Source organism: Sarcophilus harrisii, chromosome 2 (genome assembly GCF_902635505.1).
Source record: "Sarcophilus harrisii chromosome 2, mSarHar1.11, whole genome shotgun sequence".
Lineage (NCBI taxonomy): Eukaryota > Metazoa > Chordata > Mammalia > Dasyuromorphia > Dasyuridae > Sarcophilus > Sarcophilus harrisii.
Genome location: NC_045427.1, coordinates 434,815,946 through 434,836,419, shown reverse-complemented (window position 1 = coordinate 434,836,419; position 20,474 = coordinate 434,815,946). Strand labels below are relative to the sequence as shown.

General features: G+C 36.9%; 1 protein-coding gene across 4 annotated transcripts in view; it reads left to right on the top strand.

Annotated features, from left to right (window-relative positions):
* Window positions 1-14,141, top strand: part of CSNK2A1 (casein kinase 2 alpha 1) — a 53,564-nt gene extending 39,423 nt beyond the window's left edge. Inside the window, exons 10-15 of one of the 4 annotated variants that reach the window (XM_031954149.1) lie at window positions 2,964-3,065; window positions 4,587-4,687; window positions 5,626-5,774; window positions 8,736-8,822; window positions 9,394-9,436; window positions 10,181-14,141. In XM_031954149.1, coding sequence (XP_031810009.1) covers window positions 2,964-3,065; window positions 4,587-4,687; window positions 5,626-5,774; window positions 8,736-8,822; window positions 9,394-9,404 — 450 coding nt within the window. In that variant the 3' untranslated portion in view covers window positions 9,405-9,436; window positions 10,181-14,141. The remainder of the gene's footprint in view (window positions 1-2,963; window positions 3,066-4,586; window positions 4,688-5,625; window positions 5,775-8,735; window positions 8,823-9,393; window positions 9,437-10,180) is intronic. The other 3 variants (XM_031954150.1, XM_012553641.3, XM_012553642.3) reach the window with 3 other exon arrangements.
* The last annotated feature ends 6,333 nt before the right edge of the window (window positions 14,142-20,474 follow it).

The following is a 20,474-nucleotide window of genomic DNA, read 5'->3' as shown; positions in this document are numbered from 1 at the left end:
CTTACTTTTGAGAACTAAGAAAAACCCCATTGTGCTTTAGTTTCCTTATCTTTAAACAAGTGCATTGTTTTCTCAACCTTGCAGTCTTTGTAGTGTTCACTTACATCAAGAACTCCAATCCTTCAGCCTTTAAATTTTTTTTTCTTAATGTAATCCTGCACTAACTATAATCTCTTCCTTTCCCCCTCTTGATCCCTTGGCGAACCAGTTCAGTCCCTCACTATACTTTTCTTGAGTCTTTATGTCTTGCCATGCCAAACCTATGAATTATACTTCATTCTTTCATTCCTACATTTGTGCTGCTGAATGAAACAAGAAAATCACAAAATCATACTGACTAGTTCCACTGCAGATTTATGTTATACAACTTCACTGTTTCTTTAGGCTATAAGACAAATCTTTTACACTTCCTTTATTTTATTTAGCCCTACAGTCCTTCTAAACCTTTATAAATCTCCCATGGTTCCCCATCTTCCCATTCTCTCAACCAAGAACCTTCTCTCATATTTTATAGAAAAAAATGAAAATATTCATTAAGAGTTCCTCCCTTTCCCAACTGACAATCATCCAGATGGCTTTAGCCACGTCTACTTCATCCCATCTCACATGAAGAATAGCCCTTTTTGCTAAGACTAATGTCTCTTCCTGCAGATTCCCTCTCATCTCCACTCTCTCTTATCCTCATTCTCTCCCTATTAGTTGTTTCCATAATTCCCACAAACTTGTCCACTCACTTCAGTCCTTGATTCCATCCATCCCTTCTAATTATCATCCCATATCTCTCCTTCCTGGGGCTGAACTCCTTGAAAAGAGCCTCTCCTGTTTTTTTCTTTCACTTAGCTCTTTATAGTCTAGTTTTCAATCTCATCATTTTACTGAAACTGCTCTTTTCCAAAGGTAATAATAGTATCTTAATTACCAAAGATGGTAACTTTTCCCCAGTCCTCTTTTACTCTGTATATAACCTTTGACATGTTCATCACCATCTTTACCTTGATATTGTCAATCTTGACACTACTCTCTTAGTTCTCAAATTACCTGTCTGACTGTTCCTCCTCAGGATATCTTTGTTCAGGTCATATCTGTGAACCTGACTGTCCTCCAGGGCTCTTTTCTGGGCCTTCTACTTTTCTTCCTCTATGCTGTTTCAGTTGATGATCTCATTAGTTCCCAGGGATTTAGTTATCAAATTTACTCATCTGTTGACCTTTAGTCTCACATCTCTCCTCCCTAAATACCTCTGGGCTGTCTAGAACCGGATGTTCAGTAGACACCTTCTACTCTATGTGTCTAAAAGTCAACTAGGTTTTCTACCCAAATCCTCCCTTCTTTAATTCTATAACAATTTCAAAGACATCACCATTCTCACTCAGGCTTGCCAGCCTACCTGTCATCATCACCTCATTCTCTCCATATCCAAGCTGTTGCTAAGACTAATTAGTTTACTTTGTTTAACATATTTTGTACTCTTTTTTTCTTCTCTGACACTGCTACTACCTTGATGAAGACTTTTATTACACTTCATGCCTAAATTATTTTGGTAGTTTGCTGGTTGGTCTCCTTGCCCATTCCAGTTCCAGTCCATCCTCCACTTAGCTGTCACAGCAATTTTCCTTATCCAGAGATCTGATCATTATACAACACATCTCCAATCCCAAGTAAACTTTAGTGACTCCTTATTATTTTCAGCATCAAATATAAAATTCTATATTTGATGTGTAGAACTCTTTATAACCTGATCTCCCCTCTTCCACCTCATCTTTTTGGTTTTCTTACATCTTATTCTTTGGTCAAGTAATAATTTGCCTCACTGGGTCTGGAACAAGATATTCCAACTCCTGACTCTGAATTTCCACTCACAGTCCTCCTTGCCTAGAAAGCTCTCCCTCCTCACTTATAACTCCTCTTTTGACTTGCTTCAAGTCCCACCTAAAATCCCAATTCTGCGAGAAGTCTTTCCCTGTGTCCCTTAATACTATAGTGCCTTCTTTTTGTGGTTTATTTCCAGTTTACATAGTTTCCCCCATTAGGTTGTGAGCTTCTTGAAAGAAAGGGGTTTTCCCTTTCTTTATATCCCCATCACTTAGCATAGTACCTGACACATAGTAGGCACTTAAAAAAAAAAAACTGACTAGAAGCTCTTTAAGGGCCCTTTTGGGTCTGGATATTTTGATCTAACAATTGAAGATGCATTCCCTTATAAGACTGTCAATGTCAAGCAGCTAAAATGTTCTTCATTATAATTGTGATGTAATCTGCCTACTTGTTGCTTCTTCTCTTTGGTTCTACTTCTTATCTTTGGAGCCAAGAGGAATGAGTTTTAAGTACTTGACAGTTCTTCATGTACTTAAATATAGTTTTCATTTCCCAATAACTCTTAGGATAATAAAATTTTAGAATTGGCCAAATACTTCCTTCTGTGCATGTGGATACTGAGATTCAAAGTAATTTTTCCTAGATTATACATCTTACTACAGTCAGGCTGGAACTAAAATTCAGGTCTCCTCATTCCCAGGCCAATATTCTTTCCATACTTCATATTTTCTTTGATCTATATATCCCTACTTTGACCCATTCCACATATGAAATTCCACTAACTTCATTGGACAGAATACCACATGAAGAACCTGATGGAAAGGATGAGTTTGTATTTGATCTTAAATTTATGGAGATAAATAAGATATTGTAACTAAATCAATAGTAACCACCAAATGTAAGTTAGAAATGTGAATCTTTAGTTAGGCTATATACACAACATTCTGTTGTTTTCTTAACTCTATTCTATTAAGCTCAGTACCCCTCCTCCATACTAAATTATGGCCAACTAACATTTTAAATTTACCAAATGCTTTTTAAATTGTAAATGAAATTTAATGCACAAATCTAGGAGCCTTGTTGAAGATTGGACTAGCTTAATCATGATCAATGCCAAAGAATTTCTGTGTTTCTGCTCTTTTGTGCAGATGTACGATTACAGTTTGGATATGTGGAGCTTGGGTTGTATGTTGGCAAGCATGATCTTTCGGAAGGAGCCGTTTTTCCATGGACACGACAATTATGATCAGGTGATATGCTATGCTATATATTTTCCATCAGGAAAACAACATTTCCTGATCTGAAATTTGTAAGCATTACAGTTAGGAATATCTCCCAAATATTTTAACATATTTTATGTGGAATATTAAAGGGTTAATTACTAAGAGAAATTTTTTATGAGCCTTGTTCTGTCTCTTCATATATATATATATATATATATATATATATACGTGAGGTGGCTGCTTTAATAGAACTAGGGAGAGGAAACTTCTCTTTTGTTCTACCTCCACTAATGTATCTCATTTAATGTAATGTTCCTGTAAAAATACAGTTGGACAAGAAACATGTCTAAGCCCATGAAGTAAGCAGTGAGACAATAGACTTACCTTCTTAGGGGAAAGGGGAAAGTTAATGCCACTGAACTTGTTCAGCTCTAACTCACTCTTATTGACCAGTTAATTGCTCTTACGACAGATATGCCTGTCTTCATTTAATATAATTCACTTCATTTGATAATCATGCTTGTCTAATTATGTACAGCTCAAAGTACAGAAATCATAGAAATTTAGGCTGTAAGTAGACAATTTAGAAGATCATCTACTCCAGTCTCTCCATTTTATAGCCAAGGAAGCATAAGAATTGAGTAGTAGAACAAGGATTTGAATGTAACTACTCACTTCAAAATTAGTATTCTTACAATCCCCATTTTACAGATAGATTTGCTCATTCTCACAGCTAATATAAGTGATATGTGTAGTGAAAAATTAGTACTGGATTGAAAATTAGGAAACTTGGGTTTTAATTCTGGTTTTGTCATTGACTGGCTGTGTAATCTTGAATAACTTATCACTTAATCACTTTCTTACCTATGAAATAAATGTGTGCATCTTACATCTTAAGCATCATAAATATAGCTTATCTGACTCTAGGATATGATTCACTTTAAAATATCTTTTAAACAGTTGGCTAGCAGATATGAAGAAATATGTCTGTAAAGCCTAACCACCTTGTGAGAATGTTTGGGACCTCCTGAATCTATAAAAGTGCAATCTTATTCATGAGTTCATTGGAATAAAAACTGAAAGCCATTATCAGTGATTAAAATCTGGAACCATAAAAAGATGTGTACTGATAGAATACATCCACAGATGTCAAGAATAGTTCAGTCTTTTGAATGCTAATATTCTTACTTGATCAAAATTGTTTTATGGAAAAACTCATGAAAGGATCAATTACTGATCCCAGAATTTTTCCTTTCTCTTTTGACCATAACAGCTATTTTTCAGGTATTATTCCTAAAAGCATATATTTTAAAAAAAGAAAGAAAAAGGGATTGGTACCATGTTTAATTTGCCTAGCAAAATACCATGGCTAATTATTTTACAGGACATGAAAATCTGGCTTTTCCTACCATCACCTCCCTTAGAAATGTGGGTAGTTCCAATAGGTTTTAGAAAACATATTTAATTGTTGATTTTTCAGTTGATTAGTCTTTCTGCATATACTTATGTTGTGTTTTGTTGTGTTTTGTTTTTTGATATTTAACTTAGTTGGTAAGGATAGCAAAGGTGCTGGGGACAGAAGACTTATATGACTATATTGACAAGTACAACATTGAACTAGATCCACGTTTCAATGATATCCTGGGCAGGTAAGTCAGCAAAGGAAAAGATGTGTGGTTTGGGCTGAATAGCATTGTCCAAACTTCAAGTAACAAGTATTATGTTTGGAAAGGGAACAGCATGGAGTGGAAAGAGCACTAGACTTGGGAAAAGGCATGTAGGCATGGCACAACCATTTCCTCTCTTTTTGACCTTGAGCAAATCACTTCTATTAAGTTCTAGGTTCTTCTCTAAAATAAATGGATTAGACCAGATGATGCTTAAAGCCCATTTTAATTCTGATGTCCCCTGTTAGGTTTCATATTCAGTGAATGAAATAAGGGGCAACTAGATGGCACAGTGGATAGAGCACCAGCCCTGAAATCAGGAGGACCTGAGTTCAAATTTGATTTCATTCATTTAACACCTCCCAGCTGTGTGACCCTGGGCAAGTCACTTAACCCCAATTGCCCCAGCAAAAAAATAAAACCAAAAACAAAGCTCAATAAATTGTCATATTCTCATTGTCACATAATCTGCTTCTTCAAAATAAACAACTGTCCAAGAAGAAGGAAAAGAAATTAAATCTGCTTTGAATTACAACAGAGTATCTTATAATCTTACTAAAATGAAAGGTAGATTCTTTTGGAGGTAGGCTTTCATTGGACAAAAAATAAGGCTATTGCAGATATTTAGTATATTGACACCCTGAAGTAACTGGATTATTGATTCCAGATATGTACACATGATTTTTTTTTTCTCTCTCCCCTCCATCCCCAGCAAAAGCATGTACTTCATATATTCAGTTTATTTTGATGCTACCAAGTACTGTGAATGGAGTAAAACTATCCTTGGAGTCTAATAGCAGCTGTTGCTGATTCTGATTGCTTTGTTTGCCACAGTTAGTTCCCTGCTCTCTAAGGAGAAGTGCAACCTCTCACCAACAGTTGTACTTGTCTAATTGTTGTCTTCCTTTCTTGCTCTGTAGACACTCCCGTAAGCGATGGGAGCGTTTTGTTCACAGTGAAAACCAGCACCTGGTCAGTCCAGAAGCTCTTGATTTCTTGGACAAACTGCTTCGATATGATCATCAATCAAGACTCACTGCAAGAGAGGCTATGGAACACCCTTATTTCTGTGAGTAAATCCTTTGACTCCTCCCACCCTAACAAAGTTCTTATGAGTAGAACTTTTCATTTGACAGTTTGAGCACTGATTAGAAGAGTTCAGAACAAATCAGTAACATTACATTTATTGTTCCTTTCATGAGAACAATAATGATAAAGGTGGGTTGGTACAGTGTAAATAAATATCACTGAACCAGGAATCAGGTTCACTAAGCTTTCTTTTGTACAGGCTCTTTTACTCTTGAGCTTTGTGGCCTTTTGCAAGTCACTTGTGTTCTCCTGAAGTCCATTTTCCTCTCTAGGATCACTGTTAGATGAGAAGAACTAGATGATAAATAAGGATTCGATTTCTAACTCTAAATTGCTATGAATCTATGAGAAATAAGATGTATCAAAAATGTAAAATTACAATTGTGTTTTTTTATATGTACCATAATTTAAATTTGAAGAGGATGATAAACCTACAATGTTTGAGTGAAACAAACCATGGAGTGGAAATTAAAAGACTTGGCTCTGCCATCACCTTATCTTGTGGTCTTGGCAACATGAATACTAGTAGCTCATGTCATTTTTTTTTTTTTTTTTTTTTTTTTTGGGAAACAATTTTATCTTTTTTAAATAAATAATTGTTTTTTATTTTCAAAATATATGTAAAGATAGTTTTCAACATTCCCCTTGCAAAAACTTGTGTTTCAAATTTTTCCCTCCCTTCCCCCACCTCCTCCTTCCCTAGACAGCAGGTAATCTCCAATGTAAGTTAAACATGTGAAATTCTTCTATACATATTTCCATAATTATCATGCTGCACAATAAAAATCAGATTAAAGGGGGAGGAATGAGAAAGAAACCCCCCAAAAAAGTGATCAAATAATAAAAAAGGTGAAAATACTATGTTGTGATTCACATTCAGTCCTCACAGTCCTTTTTCTGGATGCAAATGTTTTTCTTTATCACAAGCTCATTGGAACTGACCTAAATCAGCTCACAGTTGAAAAGAGCCATGTCTATCAGAATTGATCGTCATATGATTTTGTTGTTCCTGTGTTATGTATCAATTTTAAGGTTTCTAAAAGTGCTTTTCTCTGAATCTCAGTTTTTCCCTCTAAAATAAAGGGGTTATATCAGAAGATTTCTAATGTCTCTTCTAGTTGTGACTATTCCCAAGAGTTAATTTAGCAGCTCTTAATATTCTATAACATCCAGTTAACTTCTTAGGTTCTACAAGTTACAGCTTCTATGAAAATATTGTTCAAGGGAACATTGTACATGGTAACAGCAACATTGTGCAATTATAAACTTTGATAGATTTTGCTCTTCTCGGCAATAATAATCTACAATAATTCCAAAAAGCTCATGACAGAAAATGCTATCTACATCAAGAGAAAAAATTATAAAGTCTGAATGCAAATCGAAGCATATTCTTTTTCACTTCTTTGTTTTTTCTTTTCTTTTTCATAGCTTTTCCCATTTTCTTCTGATTATTCTTTCACAACATGGTTAATGTAGAAATATGTTTAATGTGAGTGTATATATATAGCCTTTAAAAAGGGCAGGAGAAGGAGGAAGTATAGTGATGTCCCTGCTGAACTATATGCACATTCCAATTTCAAATTCTTTTTTAAAGTTATCTCATCTTGCAAAAATAACTGGTCTTAAACAGGCATCAGATTTGTAATCTTGGCCTTAATTGCATCATGTTCTAGACATTTGAATCCTTAGATTATTGTAAAGCTAACCATATCTCTCCATTAAGCAAGACTTTTTCCTTTTAAGTGTATCTGATTCAGGAGGCGCCTCCGAATTTTATCGTTCAAGTAAATTACTTGAAAAACAGAACCTGAAAAACAATAACTAGTATTTATATATATTATCTTGAGGTTTATATGTTATCTCATTCAGTCCTCACAATAACCCTGTGAGTCTGCTACTATTATTATCCCCATTTTTCACGTAAAGAAACTTGAGATATAGGGAATTTATATAGAGAATTTAAATGATTTGTCTAGGGTCATAAAGTTATTAAGTTCCTGAAGGAGAATTCAAATTTAGTCCTTAACTCCAAGTCTTTAAGTTCTATCCACTGTGCCACACAACTGTCATATATAAACATTCATATATGTAAAATGATCATGAGAATGTAATAATAATAGTTAAAGGAATACTCAAAATCTTCATAGCTCTTTAAGGTTTGCATTGTGTTTTACACACATCAGAATTTTATTTTCTCATTTGATCTTGTAAAACAGGTGCTATTATTATCCCCATTGAGTCAGATAACAGTTAAATGGCTTGCCCAGATGTCTGAGGCAGGATTGAGATGTGAATCTTCGTGAATCCCTTGTGCAATGCATGCTCCATGTAAACAGAACAATACTGTCAACACCCTGAATATAAATACTATGCCTTGATTGAACTTGGATCCCGAGAAGAATTTGGAAAATGTCTTTCTTTTCTTTTTTACAAAGCTTGGAATGTGGGTGGAATATTGTATAAACTCAGCCACAACTGGTTTCTTTGGTTGACTGAACTACTTTTTTCTTTTTAAAATCTTTGTTTAAAAAAAAAAGAGAGAGACATGCTAAATAGGAGAGGTAAAAGGAGAAATATATTTAGAAATGACAATTATATAAAAACAAAATGTATCAAGAATTTTTGAGGAATTAGTCACTTAAAAGTCATAAAATCTAAAGAATGAAGATCTCAGATGTCATAGTACAAATTAGAACATACCTGTTAAGTGATCAGTCTGTATTTGAAAACTTCTAACAGTGGGGAATATGTATCTATTTTGAGATAGCTTTGAGTCTTAAACTTGTTGAGCCAGAATTAATCTTCTTACAGTTTTCAGCAGCAAGAGATAGTTCTTTCATTTCAGGAAGAAATGGAAGAACCAGTTTACTACTTCAAACATAAAATCCCTGGACTATATTCAAACAAAACAATTCAAACACACACATTGTCTTCTTCACAGACCCAATTGTGAAGGACCAGGCTCGGATGGGCACATCCAACATGCCAAGTGGCAGCACTCCTGTCAGCACCGCCAACATGATGTCAGGTCAGTTTTTTTGGTATTTTGTCTTAGGGAAGAGAATTGTGAATTTTTCTTACCCATCCCTTCTGGATACTGTCATTAGTAGCATCAACAAATGATTCCTGAAAATCATCTTTAGAAAGGAGTAATTATCAAAGGCTTCAGTTCACTAATAAAAGGTAGAGAAAATTATGACTTTAAAGGAACAAATAATAAATTTAATAAATAAATAAAATTTTTAATAAAGAAAGAATTTAGCCAGGAAAGGGGAAGAGGCATGATGATATTTTTATTCTACTGGACACCGTTTTCCTCTTTAAGCTTCCTGATTCCTAGAAGGAAGCAGAGAATGAGCCATGCTATTAAACAGGGACTTCATTGCTTGATATTATCAGTTTCTTAGCTAAGTGAGTGGAAGAACCTTTATAAAAGGTAGGACAAGATTATTCAAAGAAGCCATAGCTTAGGAGTGTTACTGTTTATTATACATATGTTTGGGGTTGGGGATGGATGACCACCCAGTCTTATTTCACCTAGAATTTATCATCCATCTTATTTACTCTGATGGATGGTCTTTCTTCTCTTTCTATTGCAGGGGCAAAGTAGCAAGACTTGCTTCGAGCCAAGGCCAAGTACTAGTAAATTAGGAATAGAAATTATCTTAGTTTGTCTTGTTCATACAGGTCATTAGGATGAGAGATGTGTACTATCTATCTTGATTCTTCATAAGGTTTTATTAATTGTATTCACTTTCTCTTAAGTACTTGTAAAAAGCCTTTGAGAACACATTTATTGCTTTGTATCACATTAAGAGAAATTAGAGGGATGGTTCCAAGCAATGCATGGTGTAGTTTCATGACCCCCCCCAAACCCCCCACCCCACTCCCCCCCCAAAAAAATATAGAGGTTGTGTTCTAGTGGGATTGGGGGGAATAATAGAAGTAAAAATAATGTTTAGACTAGGTTAGATAGAATAGAGGAAATACATACCTCTCCTAGCAGAATTAAAGTCAGACTCCAAATTATATTTGAACCTGGTATCTTGTAATAACCTTGTTTATTCAAAAAGACTATATGGTTAAACACCAAAAAGAAAGAGAACTCTATAAAGCCCAAATTTAGAGATTATTCATTGAGAGAGTTTGATAATTTCAGATATACTGATTAGACATAAGGGGACATTACACAGAATTCAAACTACCAAATTCCACTTATTTAGAGGTTCCAAAACATAGTCATTTGAAACTTTTCATTGATATTTAGTAGTATGAGCCCAATCTTAATGAAATCTCAAGCTTTGAAAGAAAGATTCCATGACCACTTACTGACAGAAGCTTCTATCTGGTCAGAATCCTAACTTATTTTCTGTTATTTGATTTTAGGGATTACTTCAGTGCCAACCCCTTCACCACTTGGACCTCTAGCAGGCTCACCAGTGATTGCTGCCGCCAACCCCTTGGGGATGCCAGTTCCAGCTACCGCAGGCGCTCAGCAGTAATGACAGCCTCTGTCTCCTGATGCCTGAGCAGAGCCGGGCGGGGGAGGGGGTTCCACTCTTCATCTCTCCCCTTGATGCAGTTGTGCCTGGCAGGGGAGGGTATGGAACACTTCGGAGGCGCCGTGTCTGAACAGTTGCTTGTGGATTTATAGTAGTTCAGTCATTATAAAAAAATTATTATAGGCTGATTTTTTTTCTTTTTTTCTTTTTTTTTTTTTTTTACTCGAACTTTTCGTAACTCAGGGGATTCCCTGACAAATTACCTGCAGATGGAATATTTCACGGACGATTCCCCCTTTCCCCCCCAACCCAACCCCGATCCCAACTCTTCATCTCAAGAACAATGATGAACCTACCCTTTTCCTGGCTGTTGCATTTAGCTGGAACTCTCTTCCAGTTCCCACCATTATTCTTCCACCAGCCCACACCTTGGGAGGTCTGTTGTCTTTGTGCTCTTCTCCAGAGATTACCAAAATACAGCTTTTCCAGGGAAGCAGGAAGGGGAAGGAGGAAGAGGGCCCAATTCTTCACAGTAACGTACTGTTCACTTAACACTCAACACCAGAGGAGCTGGAATCCAGTAGGGTACACTGGCCCAACCAGTGGAATATATAGTCACATAGATGTTGAAAGTTTACCCAAAGTGCACACAGGTCCTAAAAACTTCCATTCAATATGAATCATGTCTTATTGACCTAACCCTAAATCCAGCTCACTTGCATGTAATTTTAGTTTGAAAGTTTAGTTTGAAAATTAAACACTTGCTCTCCCTTCTTCCTAAATCTCCAGTCTTCTTCCTTTATTCCCCTTCCAGTCAAGGTTCCCTAGTAGAGTTGACTGTACTATAGGTAAGATCTTTTTTCACCTAGCAGATGAGGGTGGGGGAGACAAGGAGAAACTTTCCCAGATTTTTTTACTTGCAATTTTGCATTAAATTTGTTACTGGGTATAACCTCTTGCCTTTTTAAAAAAAAAAAATAAAAATAAAAAGACAAACCCAAAACGTTATTTATACCAATTTCATGCTAGTGGCTATTAAAAAACTAGAGCTGATAGGACATCAGACCACACCAAGTAACATTTTGAGGCTTCTTTTCCCCCATTTGCCTCTTTCCCTCACGTGCCATCCAGTGAGAACACCTGTGACCTCAGTCTCATAAATGTACACTGAGGGGCAGGAGCAAAGCAAAGTCTCTCTAAATGAAAGTGAAGCAGTAGATCTGTAGTTGTGGAACAATATTAACCATTGACAACGACAAAGCACCCTTGTTTCAGCCCTGCTCCACATTCCTTGCTGTGTGTATATATATATACTACTTTGTCCTTCCTATGTGAAAGATCCAGTGTTGGAATTCTTTGGTGTAAATAAACGTTTGGTTTTATTTATCAAGGTTAGATTTAAGTCCCTGTGTAAAGGTCTTGCTGGATGGGTGTGTCACTTTACACTGAAAGGGTCTGCAGCCAGCCCTGTATGGATTGGGGAAGACAACCTCTTCCATTTTCTCACCCACTTTGAATGATTTGTCATACTGGGCAGTGCAGAGAAGCCTTCTAGAAATATCAAGCCAAAATGTTGAGGAATAAGGATCCTTTGCCATAAAACTCCTTTTGTGTCTCAGCCATGTCAGGATTTAGGATGGGAAAAGGGTGTGTGTGTGTGTGTGTGTGCGCGCGCTGCGCGTGCATGTGTGTACATGTATACATGTGTACTCTCCACTGTAACTTAGCCACTGAGCTTTATTGGGTGCACCATTGGAGAAGCCTAGTTTTTTAAGCACAATGACAAAGCATCAGCTCTGGATTTTCTCCCCTTATCCCATTGCAGTAGCTGCTTTTTTTTTTCAGGGTCAGGAATTCTTTGCCAATCCCTCCTCAAGTCCTAAAGTCTATTTTCCCTGACCTTCACTGGTTCCACAAGCCTCTCACTGAGTGTTGTGTGTGAGCAGTTGCTTAGGTTGTTCTATTTAATAAACTTATCTAACTTTATAACCCATTTTTGCCTCAGTGAATGTACTGAGGTATAGTAGTGGTAGTAAGTAGTGAGTACTGGCGTGGAGGAGCAATAGGGTTTAAAGGAGAAAATCGTGGCCTCCTTTTTACCTCACTATATGAAGCTAAGGGAGAGCTGAAGGGGAGAAATTTCTTAGTGCACATTAGTGTACTTTTATTCCCCATGACCACTTGGAGTAAATATTTATTATACTTTATTTAGGCCCTAAAATGATGTGAAAACTACCATGTTGACTTTGTGCAGGAATAGATGGCACCAACCATTGTGCCAGGGATGCAACTTGTGATTAGGTTTTGCACTGAATTGTGATTTTAAACAGGACTCTTTCTAAGGAATCCTCCTCTTTTTTTAAAAGAGGAGGGAGAGTTGTCAATATTCATTTCCTCCTAATTCAGAATATGTAGTTGTAGCTGAGGTTGATGAGAGCAGCTACAAACAGCTGGAGGTTCTAACACCCATCGGCCTTACAAGGAATTGAAACAAGCCTGGAAAGAATGCCACCCATGGGCTTTTTTTTTTTTTTAAAACAAAAAATAATTAAGCAAAAAAAAAAAAATGCTACTTTAGAGCCACTGCACATGCATGAATCTGGAAAGAGGAAAGAGAGTTTAACACAAGAGGCTGGGTGGGTGGGTGGGCAGGTGGGCAAGGGTTTGCAGAGTAACAACTTCTGTGTTGTAAATTACCTCATCTGTACACCTTGTTTTGGAGCACATTTCTCAGCACTCCCTGCGTCTCTGCATTGCATTTGATAGCAGGAAATTGATGCCAATATGTGAACGTTCTGTTGGCAATTACTTAAAAGGTTTTTTAAAAGCATATTTTTTTAACCTTGTTTGAAGTGCGCCCCCTCACCCCCTTTTTTAGTTAAGTCAGAAAAAAATTTTCTTGGTTGTAATTGTATTGTAATTGATCTAACTAAAAACCTAACTGTGCTGGGAAGTTGTGCCATGGAGGTCTTTAATTTTTTTTTTTTTTTTTTTTTTTTAATAAAAACATTTAAACAAATGAAATGTCCCCAGAGCCTGAGTAAATACACTTTTCTCTATCCGACTTCGCATGCAGAGAAAGTGCACTGGATTGGAATTGTAGCGTTTTGAGTAACTTTATTAGACAATGCAGAGAACTTGAGTTCTAGGCCCAGCTCTGCTACTGAAACCTTGGGCTAACATCACTTTTCTCTTCCAGGCTTCATGTACAACCATGGAACAAGAGATTCTTTAAGGCTCCTTTTCAACTGACATTTTATGGCTAAGATTTTAAATAAGTTTTGTCTGGTGATAAAGAAAAATAAAAAGTTACTATTGATGGAACCTGGTGATGGGAGAGGTGAGGCTTAGGACTATTTGTTCTATATTCACATTACCTTGTGTTTAAACTCTTACCTGGAATTTTACCATGCTATTGGGTCAGTGCTTAAATGGGAAATGTTTAGAGAGCTTGTTAGCCTCAAAAAAAAAACTTCAGGATATAACAGTAATCTAGATTCCCAGCTCTATTTAAATTAAGCATTCAAGGGTTGTATACTTATTAGTCCTAACAATATTATGGTTCTTGCTGATTGTGAATGACTCCATTAGAAACTTGATTTTAAGTTATGTTCATAACAGGCACTCAAAAAAAAAATTAAGAATTAATCTGGTACCAGAGGTTTTGGATAAAAGTATTAGATGACTCAAGCCTTGACTGTTTCTTACTGTGTGACATGGACAAAGTTACTTTGCCTTTGGATTATTAGCGTCTATAAAAATGCGAAGTGGACTAGATATGAAGGGAGTTCTCCACCTCCAATCTTTTTGAATACTATTAATAAAACTGGATCTTTGCTGGAAGTCATAACTATTGGGATGTGGTTGGTATTATTGGTAGAAACCCACTTTTAGTTAAATGCATTTTAATTCATGTTAACTGACGAGTAGAGGAAAAGTAGTCAGTACTTGTAAAACCACTTGCAGAAACTTAATTATTTGAATTTTAATTTTTTTTCCAGGTACTTATCTGTACATTTATTTGATCATGGTCATTAATTCAAATTAAGCATTTCTTAAGCATCAATTGTGTGCCAAATATTGCCAAGCTTTGGAAGGAAGTAACCATCCCTGCCTTTATGGAATCCACAGATCTGTATTTCAAAATCATTAGAGTGTAACAATTCAAAGCAAAGCCTGAAGGGAAGAATTTTTTTTTTAAACAGTGAAGAGTGCAAACCTAAAGAATAGGAATTCAGCAGGTGAAGAAGACTTAAATAGGTATGAGGAATTGTGAGGTGAGGCAATATGGCTGGAATGTAAAGGTCATTGAGGGGAAGTAGGAAAAATTTTCAGAAGAGAGTAGTGTGAGATCTTTAGATTCTTAATCATATCTAAATTCAAAAATTATACCTATACTCTTAAATTTCTTCAAAAGTCTTTATGAGCTCTTTTAAGAGCAGTGACCCTTTCTTAATGCCTTTCCAGATCTAGTATTAACAGAGAACTAAACATGAGGCGATTGCTATGTACAGGACATTGCTACTCTAGGACTATAAAAGCACCAAAAGCTATAGAGTAGCTATAAAAGCCCTAGCTACTCTAGGACTATAAAGAGCACAATAGTCTCTGCTGTTAAGATTACACTTTACCTGGGAAAGAAACAAGTACACAAATAACAATATATGGAAAACTAAGGGAAAAGGATTAACAAAGGGAATCTGGAAAAGACTAGAAATGAGAAAGGGAGGTGAACCTGTGTATGGCCTAGGCTGGAGTGGTGAAGTATCAAATTTAAAGAGTTAGTAATCCATTTGGGAGACTGAAAGGTGGAGGGATCCAGATTGTTAAGTTGGAGGGAGTGGGAAAGGGTTATGTTATATGTTAAAAGCAGGGGCATGATATGGTCACAACTGTTTTAGGAAGATTATTTTAGCAGCTTGGATAGAGGATAGATGGTAGGAAATATTGTAGATTTTGGTAAGAACTTTTCTAAACCTGTTTCCTAATGAAGTCCCTAAGGAGGTTGTGATAAGGATCAAACACATTAGAGTCATGATAGGTTACAATTATTATTCCTATGTTAAAGAAGCCTGGCGCTCCTAGTTCCAGTTTTGGCTGGCTACGTCTTCCTTCCCCCCTCCTCCCAGTCCCCAGCCTGTAGCGTTGCCTGTGTATCAACCATGATCTACCCCATATTTTCTGATATCCTTCCCTTTGAATAAATGCTTATCAAATGTACTTTTCTGAAGTTTGTTATGCAGAATCCCATAAAGTTAAAACTTTTAAAGATTTTTTTCATTTTTTACATTAAAAATTGTGTTTTAAATGCAGATCTAATGTTAAAAGAATAAATATTTTACACGTGTATAGTTCTAGGAAGTTTTCTAAAACTTTGTACATGAAGTATCACATTCTAACACACTTATTAGGCATCTAATATTTATCCCCATCTTACAGATGAAGAAAACTGGAGCCTAAGAAGGTAGATTATTATGGTTGGATCTGGAAAGATTAACAGAATAAATATAGAAATCCAAATATGTCAGAATAGTCTTATTATGATTATTCTAAAATGGTATAAATGCCATGATTTGTTTGATTTGGTTTGGACATTTGTTTTTCAATCTTGCTCTCAATCAATACCTAACATAAAACTTTGCATTGATAATAAGCACTTAATAAATGCTTGTTAAATTCAATTAAAATCAGTCATGTCGGCTTCTTTGTTTTAAATCATGGCTAAAATTATATTAGATTCTCTTGAGCATTTCTTGAAAAATTTAGTCACTGCTACAAATAGTTATGACATCTGGAGACATGGGTCATTTTAGACCTATTTCTGCCATCAGTTTTCTCTAAACTTTAAGCTCTCCTCTTTGATGTAATTTTTCCATGAGGGGTCAGATTGGTGTTCTATAAGGTTGACCTCTCAAGTTAAAATGTTATACATTCCCTTTCAGTTCTGTTTTATGTTATCTATCATAATATTCCAGTTATGACATTCTATAGTATGATTCTAGCTATATTTCCCCCAACCTTATATAAAACTGTTCTTTTTTATTCGGTGATTCTAATGGGTTGCCTTTAAAAGCAAAGTCTAAGCAGGAATTCATCTAACAATTTATTTGCCCAATCTACTTGTAAATCACAGTATTTCTGTTCTATTCAAACTTGAAAGAATCCCAAACACTGCTTACCATAATTTGAGGAGCTAAGGCTACTTTCCAAGTTGAAAAAATGTCATGGATGTTGCAAGACAGTCTTAGATTCTAGATCTAGCCCTATAGATCTCAAGCAAGGCACTTCACCCTGTTTGCCTCAGTTTCCTCATCTGTAAAATGAGCTGGAGAAGATAATGAACCACTCCAGTATCTTTGAGAAGAAAATCCTGATGAGACATGTAGAATTAGACACAACTGAGAAAAACAACTAAAAGACAAAAGTGTCCCATGAAGCAGCTCAGGGACTCGGTGGCTAGAGCTCTGCAGTTCAAGCAGAGTTCTAAAATTGTTTAAAAAAAAAAAAAAATTGGATACTGTGTAGCCCATTCTTCCACCTTAATCCACTAGAGAAGGAAATGACAAACCCTATCAATAACCTTTGCCAACAAAACCCTACAAGAGATTATTGGACTCAGTTAAATGACAGAACAAATGTGCTGTGAGTTCTGGATTTCCTGCCTACCAACTTAGCACCCTTTTAACTTCAATTCAGTTATTTAAAACATTTGCCCAACTATATTCAATTCTTTCTAGATTTGTCTGATCACTAGTGGATCAAACCACTGGGAGTTATTTCCTATTAGTAGGAAATACTACTGACAATTCAACTTGTTCCTTAAGGCTTATAAAACACTTGCATCATAATTCAAATTTGCATAGTGCTTTCAAGTTTGCAAAAAAGTTCTTTCCTGACAAAAACCCTCTGAATAAGTAGTATAAGCATTATCATCCCCGTTTTTCAGATGAGAAAGCTAAGGTTGAGAGATTAAAATGATTTGTCCAGGATTACCCAACTTTTTAAAGTATCAGAGCCAGAATTCACAGCTAGGTCTCCTGGCTCCAGAGTTATATCAACATTACTTGTATAGGGTTTTACAATTTGTGAATCACCTCATGTTCTCAAAAATTGTGAGAAGTCAGACAGCGGTGCAAGTGTTGCTATGTCATCTTTTGGACAGGTTCCCCAGAGAGGGGAAGGAAGCTAAGCACTTAGTAAGTGGCAGAATTGGGATTAGAGGGAGGCCTGGAAGGGACCTTACACATTATCTCTTTGTAAGAGATTGCATATTTGAAGAGACAGGCAGATAAACAGAAGTCTTGTTGGAGTCTTGAGATTTTAAAGCTGGAAAATAATCACCCAGATTTGTATTGTGGGTCTTTATTATTATTAACAGAAGAGGACATTGAAGCTAGTCAAAGGGCCAGGATCCCACAGCTGATAATTAGTAGAGCTGAACCTGAGACTTGAAATTCACTGTTCTTTCCAATTGTACTACACAAGACATCTTCCCCAGAGAATTAGAGAGAGGTAAACTGATTTCGTGGAGTCTTTTCCTAAAGGGATTTGGTATTTCTGAAATTGTTCCACTGTTGCATCACCTTCCTCTGACACAGTTTTTGTGGCTTCTCTTAAAAAAAAAAAAAAGAGAGACTTGGTGTGCTGTTTTCTGTTCTAGTTTTGCAAATCATGGTGGTTTGTATAAATAACGCAAACTGTCATGAATAATGGGGGCAAAAGAGGACCAAACTTGGGTATATTAAAACAATTCTTAGAATTGGGGCAAAAGGGAAAGAACATTGATGATAAACAGGATATGTGTTCTAATAGTCTCTGCTCCACATCTTCATAGCTTTGTGACTTGGTTAAATTACAACCCTGATCCTCAATTTCTCCATTTATAAAATGGAGGTACCTTCACTCACTATCTCATAGGGGTGTCATGACCAAATTCAGTGGGGTAAATCAAGCTCTTATAAAACAGTAGTGGAATGAGACTTTTCCTTTATAACTAGCTATTTATGTAAGCACTTTAAGAGTTACATTATTAGAAATCCAGATACTAAGGTTCAAGTTCTGACATTGACACTGACTCATGGTAGGCTAGTCATATAAAGAATCAGTGGTAGAGCAGGGACTACAATTTGAAATCTAGTTCCTAATCCGAGACTCCTCCTACAGCAGTTCCTAATCTTACTCTAAATATATTGCAAAAGGGCCCACAGGGTTTTTAAAATATATTTTGATGTTTCAGTTTGGACTATTCAGCCTTTTTAATTGAGGTCTTTGTATCTTTTCATACAGTACCCCCACCTGGCAGATTTATAGCATGCTTTTAAAGGACTTACTGATACTAGGTATAGTAAGCTGCTGACTATAATAGAAACTGTAGCTTCAAAGGAAGGTCCAGAGGGTCCAAAGGAGGTTTCCTATTCACATTAATAGACTTTTAAAATCAGGACAATCTTGTTTACACTAAAGCACTTGAATCCTAGCATTAAAAAACATGAAAATAAGATCTAGATCAAGAACATTAGAGTTGAAAGAGTCTTGGAACACAGACTATGAGAGCTATAACAGAATGTTAGCATTGAAAGAGAAATTAGAAACAGAATATTAGAACATAGAATTATATGTTTTTGGACTCCAATCCTAGTATTTTCCCACTAGATTATGTTATGTCTCCTCAAGAAAAGATTGGTACTATCAACTCTTTCTAGAAATGCAGCCCTGAACAAAACTAATCTGATGTCCAATATGTCCAGCTCTGGGAGTCACATTTTATGATGTATTGATTTCTCTAAGGTACAGAGAATAGCAGTGAATTTGGTTGACGAGAGGGCAATGCCATATAAGGATGGGTTACCAGAAATGGGAATGTTTTATTTTGCATTATTGCACATGTATAACCTACTTCAAATAGCTTGCCATCTTAGAAAGGGGAACAGAGGACTGAGAGAACTTTGAATTCAAAATTTTAAAACTAATGTAGAAAATTCTTTTTACATGTACTTGGAGGAAATAAAATATTTTGTAAAAAGAAGAAATGGGAATATTTAACTAAGAAATTACTTAGGAGGAGGCATATCATGAAAGATTGCAGTGTTGAGAATCATCCGAAGCCTACTGTCCCCTCTTCAGCTCCAACCCTTGGTTCATTCTTAAATGACCTGGTTAGGGTTAGTAATAGCTGGGCAGAGCTTACCAACAACCTAGCTGCCCGGGCTATGTGCACTTGCAAGGCTGGGGATGGAGAGAATCTCTAGTAAAGTGTCTCTTTCGGCATGGGCAGATTTCTATTGGACCACAGAAGGAGTCTGTCTGTGCAGGAGTAGGAAATTCCTGGATGAAGTTCCCCTGGTTGCCTGTGCCGCTGATAGTAGTCCTGAGCATGCTTAGTTCATTGCTAGGCTCAGAAATGGGGGGGGGGAGTGGAACGCGCTGTAGGATCCCGAACAAGTCAGTGACTGAGTTACATCACATGGTCGCGATAGCTTTAAAACTGGGAGAGTTCCCCAGAAGTTCCTCCAGAGAGAAAAATCCCTTTCCCAAAGTTAACGCGAGTGGCAGATCCTCTATCTCTTAAAGTCTCTCCCAGCTTTGAGGTTCCGGCTCGGTTTCCAAAAGAGGAGCTTCCAGAGGGAAGGACTTTAGGTATGACCGAGGAGACCTGGATTCTGGTCCGCGCTCTGTCAGTTACCCTAAGGTTACCGGAGTTAAGTTTCCCTCCTTTCTCGCCCCCCCTTTTTCCCCGTAAAGGGAGGAGGAAGGAGTTCGTACAAAGTCATCTGAGGGCTTCAGTGTACCACGTCACCTCCTTCTTCCAAGTCACCCGCTCTGAGAATTCAGCCTGTGCCCCAAAGGTAGGGGGCAGGAGACAAGGGCTCTGGGGTCCTGCGACTTATCCATGTCCCTCTGCTTCTCCGGGCCTCAGTTTCCACCATCCGTGGGCTGTCTAATACAACCTCTGCCCTTTCGGATAGCACTGGCAGGACAGGCTAGGGCCGGCTTCCGCCTGGTGCACCCTGGGACAACTTTAGCCCTTCTCTGAAACCCCGAGAACCCGTGGGGTTGTCAAGGCGACACCCCGGGGGCGTGTAGTCCCTAATTCATTAACTTATCCAACCTCGTTCAATATTTTTTGTTTAGTGGTCGGCGCGTCACGTGGTGGGGGCGGGGCGGCCACGTACAGGCGG